The sequence below is a fragment of the Mustela lutreola genome, chromosome 2 (genome assembly GCF_030435805.1).
Source record: "Mustela lutreola isolate mMusLut2 chromosome 2, mMusLut2.pri, whole genome shotgun sequence".
Taxonomy (NCBI): Eukaryota; Metazoa; Chordata; class Mammalia; order Carnivora; family Mustelidae; genus Mustela; species Mustela lutreola.
In genome coordinates, this window is record NC_081291.1 from 110,443,367 (window position 1) to 110,456,037 (window position 12,671).

A 12,671-nucleotide genomic window follows, 5' to 3' on the forward strand; every position below is an offset into this window, starting at 1 on the left:
ATTGCCCTTTAAAAAACCAGATTGTTTTACCTAAATTATCAGTAGGCTGATTTAATCTCATTCCTGATGCCAAAATGCAAGGATACTGAAATGCCCTTATAACTGTAGAGAAGATTTTTGACCTTTAGTGGCCTGTTAGGAAAGTTATGAATTTCTGGATGTCAAAAAACTAACTTGGGGCGCCTGGGTGGCTCAGTGGGTTAAGCCTCTGCTTTCAGCGCAGGTCATGATCTCAGGGTCCTGGGATCGAGCCTTGCATTGGGCTCTCTGCTCAGCTGGGAGCCTGCTTAACCCTCTTTCTCTCTCCCTGCCTCTCTGCCTATGTGATTTCTCTCTGTCTAATAAATAAATAAAATCTTAAAAAAAAAGAATACTTAAGAGTTGGTAAACAAAATGCCACAGGAAAAGGTTTTAGGGTGTTTAAAACAAGCAAACCTACCTAACTTAAGCAATGCTTCTGAGCTAAACAGCCGTGTGCATGGATCCTAGATAACTTCTCAAAGGTCCGGAGACTTACCTCTTCCTCTCCTTGGGGAAATGGAGTCAATAAAGTAAAGGATGCTGAGGATGACTTCCAGGGCTAAGCAGCTACACAAGTACTCTGACAACAAGGAGTAGTCTTTGTTGTCTAATCGAAATCGGAAACACTACTTTCTTTTAATAGAGATCTAAAGACAGGAATAGTGTCACTCTCACAAAGCTCCCATTGATTTTGTTTTGATTTTGTTCCTTAAATGTCTGACTTGACACTGGCATGTCAAGACAGAGAGAACTTCAAACACGTGTTGTCTGCATTTTCACCTCCTGCCCCATCCACCCTCTTCTGTCCTGTGCCACTCCACTGGTTACCCTCTGCGTCAGAACATCTTCATTTCCCGTAAACCTACAGAAAAAACCCAACACAGTCAAAGATTAGAGAACACCCATCCTCTTCGCAGACTCTTCTTTTGGGGGGTTGGGTGGGGTGGGTGGTGGGAATACCAGGACTGCAATTTGATAGAAGTGCTAGATTTGGAGAGTCTGGGTTGATTTCTTCCTTCTAGTATTATCTACATTGTGTGCGTGTGTGTAAAAGTCAAGCTTTGACACGTGAAAAACTTGTTAAAAACTCAAATTCCTGGCCTCTTCTTAGAGACTTGTGCTTCAGGTTCTGAGAAACCATCAGGAATCTGAATTTAAAAAAAGCATCTCAGAAGAGTATCGTGCATTTTCTTAAAAAAAAAAAACAAAAAACAAAAAAACAAACAGTCATCATCTCTTTCACTCGTTTGGCATTTTCCAGTTTTCAAAATGCTTGCACATACATATTCAGTTCTGTGAGGTAGATGGGACTGATTATTCTCATTTTGAGGATAAGAAACTCCAAGTTTAGCAATGATTTCCTCATGGCCTCACTACACACCCCTCGCTTGCCCATCTCCCTGTATTCCTCACCTTAGCTGACCTTTTTCCTTTTGGGTGTTGAACTGCAGGAGGCCAGGAACCCCCAAAGCCAGCCAGTGCTATCTGTGTCTGCCTTCCTCAAGAATGAGGCAAGTCTTCTGGTAGCCAAGGAGGGAAAATGATTTTATTGGTAAAATGTGAACATTTCCCTAATTGACAGTGTCACTAATTAATTTTAAGTAATTCCTCTTGCCCTTTTGGGATGCATTTTCAAAAATGTATTCAGCTTCAGTTTTGGAGAAGATGTGTGTGTGTGTGTGTTTGCATGTGTCTTTTTCACCTCTCTAGTTCTGCATGGTTAGAATCCCAAGTTCACTGTCGTTATTCAGTCACATTGACTGCTGCAGGGGATTGTGTGCTGTGTAGAGAGTTGGGATTCCCCCCTCTCAGGGTTCCTTGCTTGTTGAATCCTCCTCCTAGCTGTGGGGCTCCTAAAGCCCCTTATGTCAGTGTTGTGTCCAGCAGCACCATGAAATATCCAGGCCCCCAAACACCGAAGGGTTGTTTGACACAGTGCTCAGAGGCCTCAGTCCTTCTCCTTGCCTAAGTGAATCTCTGCTAGGTTTTTGCCCACATCTGGAGAGTTCCTGCCCCCACTTCTCAGGATCCCCTATCCATTTCTAGTAGCTTCCAGGTCTGCGTGTTCCTTGCCCTCTCTCAGGATGTTTTGAACATATATGTGTTTCTCTTGGAAATCATCCATTTAATCTTCTGGCTCTACCCGTGATGCTTAGTGGAGAGACGGAAGGGGCAGGATTATCTGAAGACAAGTTGAAGAGAGATTATAAGTGTAACTAATAGTCACATCCAGACCATAGCACAAATGGAAGGTGACTACTTTACGTTTCCAAATCTTTCATGCTGCCTTTCAACTTGGGTGACAACATCTTCTCGCTGAGTTTTCTGTAATGCCCCTCTGCCATCACAAGCATCCTGGAGACCTGACTGCACCCCAGAGCTGGTTGTTGACTGCCCTTGCCCACAGTCACCCTCTCACCCCTCCCGCATTCTCCTCTCTGTGCAGGGCGCTCACTTGATCCCTTATTTTAAGGGTAGAACCTGCTCTGCAGCTTTCTGGATAGAACCAAGAAAACTGGGTTTCAAGGATGCAGAAGCACTTCATCCTGTTACAAAATGAGCTGAAGGTGGGGCTCAACATAGGGCCCAAAAGGTCATTGTTACTTTCTGAAGTGTCCACTGCCTGCCTTCCTTAACAGAGAATTCTGTCTGCCCCAGCTTGTGGGAGAGAGGGCGGCTGCTTTCCCTCAGCTCCTTCTCTCCTAACCCCTTCTTTGTGCACTCAGGGTCCTTTAACCGGCCCGTGGTTGTGTTTTTCTCTTGGGGGAGGGATGGGACAGAACAGACCCGAGCTGCAGTTCCTTCACTCTGCCTCTGAGAATTTCTCATCCAAACCTCAATCACGTAGGATTGCGTAGAGAGGAGAAAAGGGGAAAGACGGAAGACGGAGAAGGGGGAGAGGGGTGACGGGAGGGAGGGAGAAGAGAGTCTGGGAGCAGAGGGCGCCCGGGAGGGGAGGAGGACCCGAGCGCGCAGCGCTTCCCTGCGCTCCGGGAGCCCGACCCCCGGCCCTACCCCACCCGGGCGCTGTCAAGCCCTTGGGCGGGTGGGCGAGCTGTGCCAGAGGTACTCCGGCGACCGCCGGCTCTTCATTCCACCCTCCGTCTCCGTGGCTGTCGTCCCCGCCTAGAGTTTCCTGCGGCGCTAGCGCTCCAGCGGAGCGAGCCTGCTGGGCGGCGGCGGCGGCAGCGGCGGCGCCCGGGAGCCAGTGAGGCTTGGCGCGCCCAGAGCCTTTGCCCATGAATGGGACTCCGCCCTGAGCGCCCCCTCTGGGGCCTGGGGAGGCGGCGGCGCGGCGGCTGGGGGCGCCCCGCTACCCCGCAGCTCTGAGCGGCCACCCGCGCAGCAAGTTGGGCGAGTTGGCGGCAACCCGCACCTGCTCCCTGGCCTTGACCCCAGAGTCTGCGTCCGGCTCCGGGGGCGCGCTCCACAGCCTCCCGCCGTCGTCCCGGACGGCCTGGGGGCCCCGCCTGCGCTCCCAGCGCCAGACCATGGTGGGCAGCTCAGGGCCGGAGCCGCAGCAGCCTCGAGCCGACGTCGCCCGCAGCCAGCCCCCGCCCCGCCCGAGCCGACGCGCGGGGGTTCGCAGCGCGCCGGTCACTTCCTTCCTCGGCCGGGATGGGCTGCGCGGGAGCGAGTGATCGACCTCGCGTCCGGCGGGTAATCCCCATCTGATCTGCTGCCTGCGAGCTGCGGACTGCCGGGCCGCGTGAGCCTGGGGGGCCCGGGCACCGCGGCGATGACCTGATCCCGAGCCCACCAGGGCGCCCCCTCCTTCCCTCTTCCCTCGCTCCCTCTGAGCCTGTGCGGAGACCGGCTCCGTGCGGCGGCACCGGGCGGACCATGGCGGGGAGCTCGAGTTAAGGCGTGTGGGCGCCGAGCTGGAGAGGACACCTTCGGCATCGCTGCCTTTTGAGGGGGCTTATTTAAACTACTGAGTCATTCCAGATTTAGGATTCCCTAAATAATCACCAACTGTGCCCGTCTTGTGCCAGAAAGCGAGCAGAAAGAGCAAGAGCGCCCGCTCTTGGGACCCCGCGCATTCCCGGCGCTCGCCTCTCGCGGGTTTCTCCCCGAGGGGTGCTTGGCCCTCGAGGATCTCCCTCCCTCCGTCCCTCCCTCCTTCCCCGTCCCTCCTTCCCTCCCCCTCCCTCTCCTCCCGCTCTCATCGCAGCGCTGCTGGCGGGGAGTCGCGCGCACCGCAGCTGGAAACAGCTGCCCCCGCCCCGCGCCCCTACCCCGACTCCGGCTCACGGCTCCCACTTCACGCCTCTCGGAATTCCAGAACTCCGGCGGCCGGCCTCTGGAGAACCGCAGCCGGCGCGATGCATTCCGTAGACCTCACCCAGCCGGGACGGACCTCCTAATCTCCAGAACTGCGGGCCGCAGGGAGTTAAATTGCTGCCTTCCTCTCCTTCTCTCTGGCGGTTGGTGGCTTGTTTTCTAAAGGAACGTTTTATTCACTTTTTAGTATTTTCTACCGGGGGCTCGCTACCCGCCTCGGTCCGGACTCTGCTTTGTAAACGGGTTTTATATGTATGTATGTGTAGATATACTTTGGACACCTTACAACGCTTGCGCCTCTCCAACGGGGGCACGGCTTGTTGTTTTGGACATCCTTCTTACCCTTCCACTTGGTACTCTGAACGCAGTGTGACCAAACTCCCCACTGCCCCTCGGATGCGGATCGCCGTGGGGTGCAAGTTTGGGGTGCAAGAGTCTAGTTAACTGGAAGGCCTGGGACCGCCCCGCCCCCGCTGCCAGCGGTTGGGGAAGTTTACATCTGGATTTTCACACATTTTGTCGCCACTGCCCAGATTCTGACTAACCTTGTGGGCGTCGGGTTTTCCGTACTGCAGCCTCCTCAAATATTAGCACTGCCTCCCCGCGCCTGCCCTGTCCCTCCAGGCCGCCGAGGTCCTGCCCTCGCCCCGGTGGAGCGCGATCCCGAGGGCGCAGTGGAGCCCGGGGCCTGGGGCCCGCGCTGAGCAGCTATGGCTGCGGCGATAGCCAGCTCCCTGATCCGGCAGAAGCGACAGGCGAGGGAGTCCAACAGCGACCGGGTGTCGGCCTCCAAGCGCCGCTCCAGCCCCAGCAAAGACGGGCGCTCCCTGTGCGAAAGGCACGTCCTCGGGGTATTCAGCAAAGTGCGCTTCTGCAGCGGCCGCAAGAGGCCAGTGAGGCGGAGACCAGGTCAGTAGAAGCCCAGGCGGTGGGCTCCCCAGAGCTGACACCTCTCTACCCTTTTGCAAAGCACCTGGGGGCACCCACCAAAGGGAACCAGGATCCCCCTGGCTCCATTCTGGCCCCCTTCTCCCTTAATTTCCAGACGTCTCTCTCTCAGTCACCCTCTGTCAGTTAATAGCTTCTTGTCCCATATTCAGGAAAACACTTTGTATCTCGATGAAACCACAGTTTGACTAAGATGAGAGCTACATGTATAGATGCTCCTGGTCCCATAAAGCCTGTAGAATCCTTGAGGAAGCGACCATCTCATTCATAGTCTCTCTCTCATCCATCCATTTATCCATCCATACAGTGCTTATACTGCCTGCTGAGGACCCTAATGTAAATAAACCTTCTTCCCTCTATCTCCCATAACGTTTAGCATAGTTCTGGACACAGACACTTAGTAGACACCAGATGAATTTAATTTTTTTCTTTTTCAAACTCTTCCCCCAGGAACACATGATATTGCATCTTTCAGACATTCCGATGGATTCTCACTTCCCCGCTTTCCTGCATGCCCCTTCACTTCATTTTACACAGACTTCTTTTTCCTGTTCTCTTCCTCCAGGACTCTCCTGGTTTCCCAGATTCTGCTCATTAAGTTTTCTGCCCTATTGCTCCCATCCTTTGCACACTCACACTTTCTTTTGGGACATTAAGGAAACAACATAGTATCTGCAATTTGGCCCAAGGGAGTGTGAAAAGAACCACAAAACTTTGGACTTATCAGAGATTTTCTTGTTAAGGCCCTTCTGAAGTTGATTCTCCTCTTTGTAAAGGCACATGGTTAGTCTCCATTGTGATCTTTATTTACAAAGGGAAAGTGGATACCTTGAGTTTCAGGATGCTTATTCCCACCTCAAACCAGGCCAGCTTGAGAGAATGAAAGCGAAATTGCCCAGATTTGTCCTTCCACCAGACTTTGTTGATCCTCTCTGGGTGTGGCCTTCTGGGTCTTTTGCAATCTAGAGGTACTCTCCTCTTGGTGTGGTCAACTGAAAGGAAATACGGCCTAGAAAGCTTGCTCAGAGATCATTTGACTGGTTTAGGTTAGCATCTTTGCAATTCTGTGATGCACTCCTGGGTTCCAGGAATGAAACATGGGCTAGGGTCATTGGGTTGAGGAAAACATTTGGAAAGTGTGGATCAGTGAAGCTCAGAATTAGCTTAGAAATTTATGGTTAAGTCTTATGAAGAAAACATCTCATTTTCATTTTTCCCATGGGTTTTCATGACACGAGTCACTTCACAGTAGACTCCTCTCTGTGTTGTTGATCAAATAGTAAATTTCGGGAGTAAGCGAAAAGATTGTGATCCCAAGGCAAGAGCTACTAAATCTCTTCCAGTTTACATAAAATTGATCTAGCCTATTAATTTCATAAAGTGAAGCTTTCTATGAAATCTAGGGTTCAATATTTATAGAATATATAATTCTTTTAGGGGAAAATAAAATCCCTTGCATTGTTGTGCAGGGATCATTTGGGGGTCATCTTCTCTAAGGGCTTATGTGGTCTAAAAGGAACTTCAAGGTTCTGAATTCAATGTAACTCTTATATTTCAGTCATTGAAGTATGTTTTGTATTCCAGTTGAGATAATTAAGTGATAATTGTGAATAGATCCCTCAGCCCCCTCAGTTCTAAACAAGGCAGTAAAAATAATAGGTGGGTGATACTTGTGAATGGATGAGCTGAACTCACTTGATCTTTGTGGAAGTCGATCTGGACATGAACCATTTGCAGGGTTTAATTTTCCATGAGGGACATTACTTCCTGTGGTCCTTTCCTTAGCATCTCACTAGAAAACAGAATTTGAGAGAATTGCTGAGTTTATTGTTTTCTTCAGTGTTCACTTAATCGGCTCCTCTTTTTCATTTACTTAGTGTACATCTTGGAAGAAAGAATCCTGGCTGGTGACCTCTTTTGTTTAGCTGAAGTCTCACAATAATGTGGCTGAGAGATCCCAGGCCCCATGCGAGGCCCACGGGTGTGCTCTGTACACCCGCATTTCAGTCTGGTCTGAAGCTTAGCTTAGAAGAATGGGGGTATGGGATGTGGAAAAAGATTTGGAAAGATGTTAGCGTGCTATTATCGCTACTAACAAAGCCAAATAATTAGTCTGTTGATTTGCTGTCAGCAACCATGATTCACATAGCATGGGATGAGCCTATTTATAGAGAGATAGCGCCTTCCACATCTCAATTCCAGAGAGGATTCTTAAACTGGATTGGGAGGAAGTTGCTAAACACCGAAAAGAGAAGCTATTTGAGGGAACCTGTTTTATAAGCATTTGATGTTACCTTCACGTAATAGTTGAGTTATTCTTGAAATCACTTGCCCTTCTAAGCCATACACTAATGAACTATAAACTGAGTCACAAATGGTAAGAAAGTGGTGAAATGGAATCACTTGGCCTGATAAAGAATTTCCACTCTGGAATTCTATCGTTGAGACACACATTCCATTGAGCAGACTCTCCAAGGGAATGAAGCTGAGGCAGTGAAACTAAATCCGATGTTGGATGGGAAAGGCCACAGTTGTTTTTCTGATTTCATGGCTGATATATTGTCTCTCAATTTCTTGTCTTCGTTCACCAAGTTCTGATATGTATAAGGTTGAAACTTTATAAATACAGTGGAAATATGGAAATCACATAGTAAAGGTTTCAGATTTCAAAATCATGCATGATATTGCACAATTAAAAGATGAGAGGTGATAGTGCAGGCCTCACATCACACGATTCCAGCGTCATGGTGCACATCAGATGCTTTAATGATGCCATCCCGGGAGCATAGTGTGGTGGCTTCTCCTGGGATGGTGCAGCAAACACCTGGCTTAGATGACAAAACCTAGAATCAGGGCAAGTTGGTGGTTTATAGAAGGTTATGTAGCTAGATTGGGGCAAATTTGGGACTAGAACTAGATCTCGTTGATTTATCTTGCCTGTGGTCTTCACAACACAACACTGATGAAAGATGTATAAGAAAACTGGGTGCCCATGGGTGCCTGGGTGGCTCAGGTGGTTGAGTGACTGCCTTAGGCTCAGGTCATGATCCTGGAGTCCCTGGATTAGGCTCCCTGCTCAGTTGGGGTGGGGGGGTCGGCTTCTCCCTCTGAACTTCCCCCTCTCTTGCTCTCTCATTCTCTCTCTCAAGTAAACAGATAAAATCTTAAGAAAAAAAAGAAAAATGGGTGCCCTCTATTAAAGGATGGAAGTAATTTTGTAGATTTTGCATTTGTTTTTACCATTAGGGATGGCAGCTGCTGTTGTTACTTTTGTTATTGTTGTTATTATTATTATTATTTTGTAATTAGAACAGGAATAGTGCAGAGTATAGGAGGTAACTGGTAGAAAGTGGTATAGGATAAATTAGGCAATTAGCGTTCTAAAATGACCATCCTATAGCAAGCATGCATTGTAGCAATACACCGAATAGTGAGGACACACAGACAGCGCAGGAATAGGTAGTTCCTTAGACACTGCGTGGATTGTATGTAGCTCTTTGGAAATGAGATGTAGACCTTGAACCAGCAAGTTGACTGAAGTCATCAAACCATAAAAAAGCCTTTAGAACATTTGTGTTTGTGTACTTTGTGATAAAAAGGGAGCATTTTTGTGGTTGTTATTTGAGTCATTTTTTATGTGTGGAACATCTGTACGGGCCAGGTCTGCTGAAAATTTTGCTAACATGTTGCCACCACTTTTTTTTTTTTTTTTAAATTTTTTATTTTTTATAAACATATATTTTTTATATACATATATTTTTATCCCCAGGTCTGGTGATGCAACATGGAGGCTTAAGTGGGTAGAAGAATAAATGAAACAAGATGGGATTGGGAGGGAGACAAACCATAAATGACTCTTAATCTCACAAAACAAACTGAGGGTTGTTTTTGGTTTTTTTTTCTGCATTTAGGCTGCTAGTATATGCATGTGAACTACACAGGTCATTGATTTCCAACGTTCTTTCTACTTTGAGTAGAAACACCTGTGCAAGTGGTTGACTCCAAAAGCATTTGTTTTGATTCAAGTTACTGAAGGTAATGGATAGCATTCACAATCAAGAAAGGGAAAAGTGTTCACTCTACTCCCAACTCTCAGAATGTTGGAGAGGCCATGAACCTTGGAAATCATCCAGTATCACTCTTGTATTTTTCAAATGAGACCCCTCTGGAAGGCAGAGTAGAGATAAGCCTAAACCTATGTATTTTATGTGATTTTAACATTTTTATTATTTTTCTATATCATTTAATTCCTTCCTTTAAACCAACGCAAAAAAAAAAAATAAAAAATAAAAGCAATCAGGAAAAATTCCTAGCCTAAAAAACATTAGATATTTTGTATGACTTAAGTATTTGGTTTCTTAGGCCCCTCCCTTTTAAAAGTAATAGAGTGTTTTTACACTGAGTGGGTAAAATAAATCAAATAAGTGGTTATATGTTTTACTAAATTTTGTTGCTTTCATTTATCTTATTTTTCTGAGCCCTTATTTCTGCTTTTATAAAAACTGTGGTTATTCAAAATATTTTAGTACCCTTCCATCTTGTTTTGGTAGATGTATAGAATTTACCAGCACACTTACTCAACATTTTACTGTCAAACACATACTTTTACATAGATGAAGAAAACATTACAGAAAATAAAAACTTCAGTGAGAAAATTGATGAAAAAGGGGAACTAATGCTTAATCATGGGATCTATGGAACGTAAATTAGATTTTTATAAATTGAAATACTTTTGGTCAATATATAGATCAACAATAGTTTCAGTATGACAGGTGATACTTTACATTTATAGCAAGTACTTTTATTGTATTTTCTTCTTAAAAAGTCTGACAAATGTCTCAACTTCAAAATTGGACTAAATAAATGCTATTTGGCTTGATGTCTGTTAAAACAAAACAAAACAAGCTTTTCTCTTTAGAAACCCACCCTAGGATTTGAACTGATATTTGTGTGTGTGTGTGTGTGTGTGTGTGTTTTAATCCTATTTTCTCTACAGCAGTGCATTCTCCTCAACAAATTAAGTTTCCATTGTAAGAACATTTTAAAATAGCAGGTACTGTGATCTCTTGATTTCTTTCATCCTACAGAGATCTCATCAAGCCATAACTCAGATTAAGTCTTTAAAGTTTTAATGAAGTTGATATTCTTGAACAGAATTAGAAAAACAATGGACACGGGAAATGAAGCAGTCTCTGTATTTGAGGAAGAAATAGGAATTTTTTTTTTTTTGAAATAGGAATATTTTGGAAGATCTTTAGAAAATAAAGCTTTGGCTCATAAAATTATATGTAGGAAAAAGTACTGGCCTTACGGGTATAGCACCACATTGCTTCTGTTCTTGGTGAGAGCATATTTATACATGAGTACTACAATGTGGATTTGGTTTGGGACATTTGTTAATAATAGTTACTTTTTTCTCTTCTCTTCCTTGAGTGCTTCATCAAAATGTGTTTGCTATTGACTTTTCCTCCTAGAGTTATTATAGATTTTATGAGGACTCTCAAAGATAACCACATTAGACAGAGGCGACCCAGTTAATTTACTACATTTTGGATTCTATCTGATGGCCTACCCCTCAAACCATGGAGTTTTACCTGTTCTCTAAAGAAAGATCCACCATATCGAAAGGGCTCTCAAGCCAAGGCCACCTTCTAAGTGCCTATAAAAAGGAGAAGGCTTAGATACAAAATGTCTGTAAATGAATCCTATATAATGATAACTTTTAACAATGGCAGTTAATTTGACTATATGACTTTAGGATTTACAGTTTCTTCACAGCTCTTGCCCCTTTGGTTCTTATAGCAATTCACTGATAATGGTTAGCCCTATCTTCGTTATAAGAAAACTATGTTTCAAAGTGGCAGGGGGACTTGTCCGGGTTCCTGGAGGCAGGAAGTGGCTAAGCTGTCACATGACTCCTACTCTCGACCCTGCAGGTCATCTCTCTTTATCTTTACTATCTTGAGCTTTTTAACAAGGCTGACTGTGATTGACTCAATTTGACTAATCCGGGAAACTCTTCTTGGGCGAGTCAGAGAAAGAGTTCAAGGAAATGTGGAGTGTGATGATAGGTTTGCTTTGCTCTGTGTGTGATCTAGAGCTCTCAGAGAGGATCTCGAGTGAGGAGGAGGCTTGAAGTCCAAAGACTGGTGGCTGGTTATTATGTACTGGTCCCAGGCTCCTGGCGGGGCTGTCTCTCTGCATGCCCCAGAGATGTCAGGGGGTGTCACTTGGGGCACCCAAGGCCTCACTGGGAAACTTGGGTCCAGAGGGGCAGGCTTTCTTGACTCTAAGTGTAAACAATTGCTTCAGATGTTTACGAATGTAAAGAGGTTAATACCAAGGTCAGGTCTGCCCTGTCTTTTTTTGCCTTGGCTTTTCTTGTCTTTTTAGTTACTGTTTAAGTGATGAGGTAGCAGAGTGATTACGTACATGGACTTTGGTGTGGGCTCTGAATTCGAATTCTGGATATATTATTTGTAAGAACTTGAGGTAACGTTGTCAATATCTTTGAACCTCTATTTGCTGATTTGTAAAATGGAGGTATTATCATTTAAGCTGAGTTCTGAAGGATAGGGCAGGCAAAGAGGGATGGAAGAATGTTAAAGGCAGAAGAGAACAACTTTCTCGTGAAGATTGGGGCGAGAGGGAATTGAGTATAGATTGAATAATGAGAGCAAGGGGTACAAGTAATGTTGGAAAACCTAGCAAGGGCTGAGTTGTGAGGGATTTTGTATTTTATTTGATTCAAAAGATATTATGTATTTATTTGACAGACAGAGATCACAAGTAGGCAGAGAGACAGTGGGGGAAGCAGGCTGCCCGCTGAGCAGAGAGCCCAATGTGGGGCTCAATCCCAGGACCCTGAGATCATGACCTGAGCTGAAGGCAGAGGCTTTAACCTACTGAGCCACCCGGGCACTCCAGGGTTTTTGTATTTTAATCTAGGATCCATAAGAGTCAGAAATAGGGGCTGATACAATGTAACTTGCGTAGTTAAATGGACACTGTGGCTTTGGAGAAGAGAACAAATTGCAGCAGAGCCAGAGTGGGAGTTAAGGAATCAGAAGGAGGCCAGGGCATAAGTCTGGGCCAGCAGTTCTCAAAGTCTGGTGCAGAGGCCCTGGGAGCTCCTTGAAAACCTTTCAGTGGGTCCACATGTTCAAAATTATTTTCATAATACATTTCCTAATACTGATTATTTACCCTTTTCATTCTGTCACAAGTGTCCAGTGGGGTTTTCCAGAGATTATATAATATATCCACAACCATTGGGAAAGGTTATTGAAATTTTCCTCCCTTTTCTACCACGTATCTGGGTAAGGCCAAGTTTTCTTTATATTCTTCAACCACAACAACATATTGCAAGAGATTAAATACAGAAGCACTCTAAGAATCCAGGTGATTTCTGTTAAGCC

The 12,671-nt window shown here is 45.7% G+C and overlaps 1 protein-coding gene across 5 annotated transcripts in view; it reads left to right on the top strand.

The window, feature by feature from the left end:
* Positions 1-12,671, top strand: part of FGF12 (fibroblast growth factor 12) — a 586,791-nt gene that overhangs the window by 306,028 nt on the left and 268,092 nt on the right. The window contains exon 1 of one of the 5 annotated variants that reach the window (XM_059163129.1): positions 3,192-5,214. The exons of the other annotated variants lie outside the window; for them this stretch is intronic. Coding sequence (XP_059019112.1) covers positions 5,016-5,214 — 199 coding nt within the window. The 5' untranslated portion in view covers positions 3,192-5,015. Of the gene's footprint in view, positions 1-3,191; positions 5,215-12,671 lie in introns of those variants that run through there. 5 annotated transcript variants of the gene reach the window in all.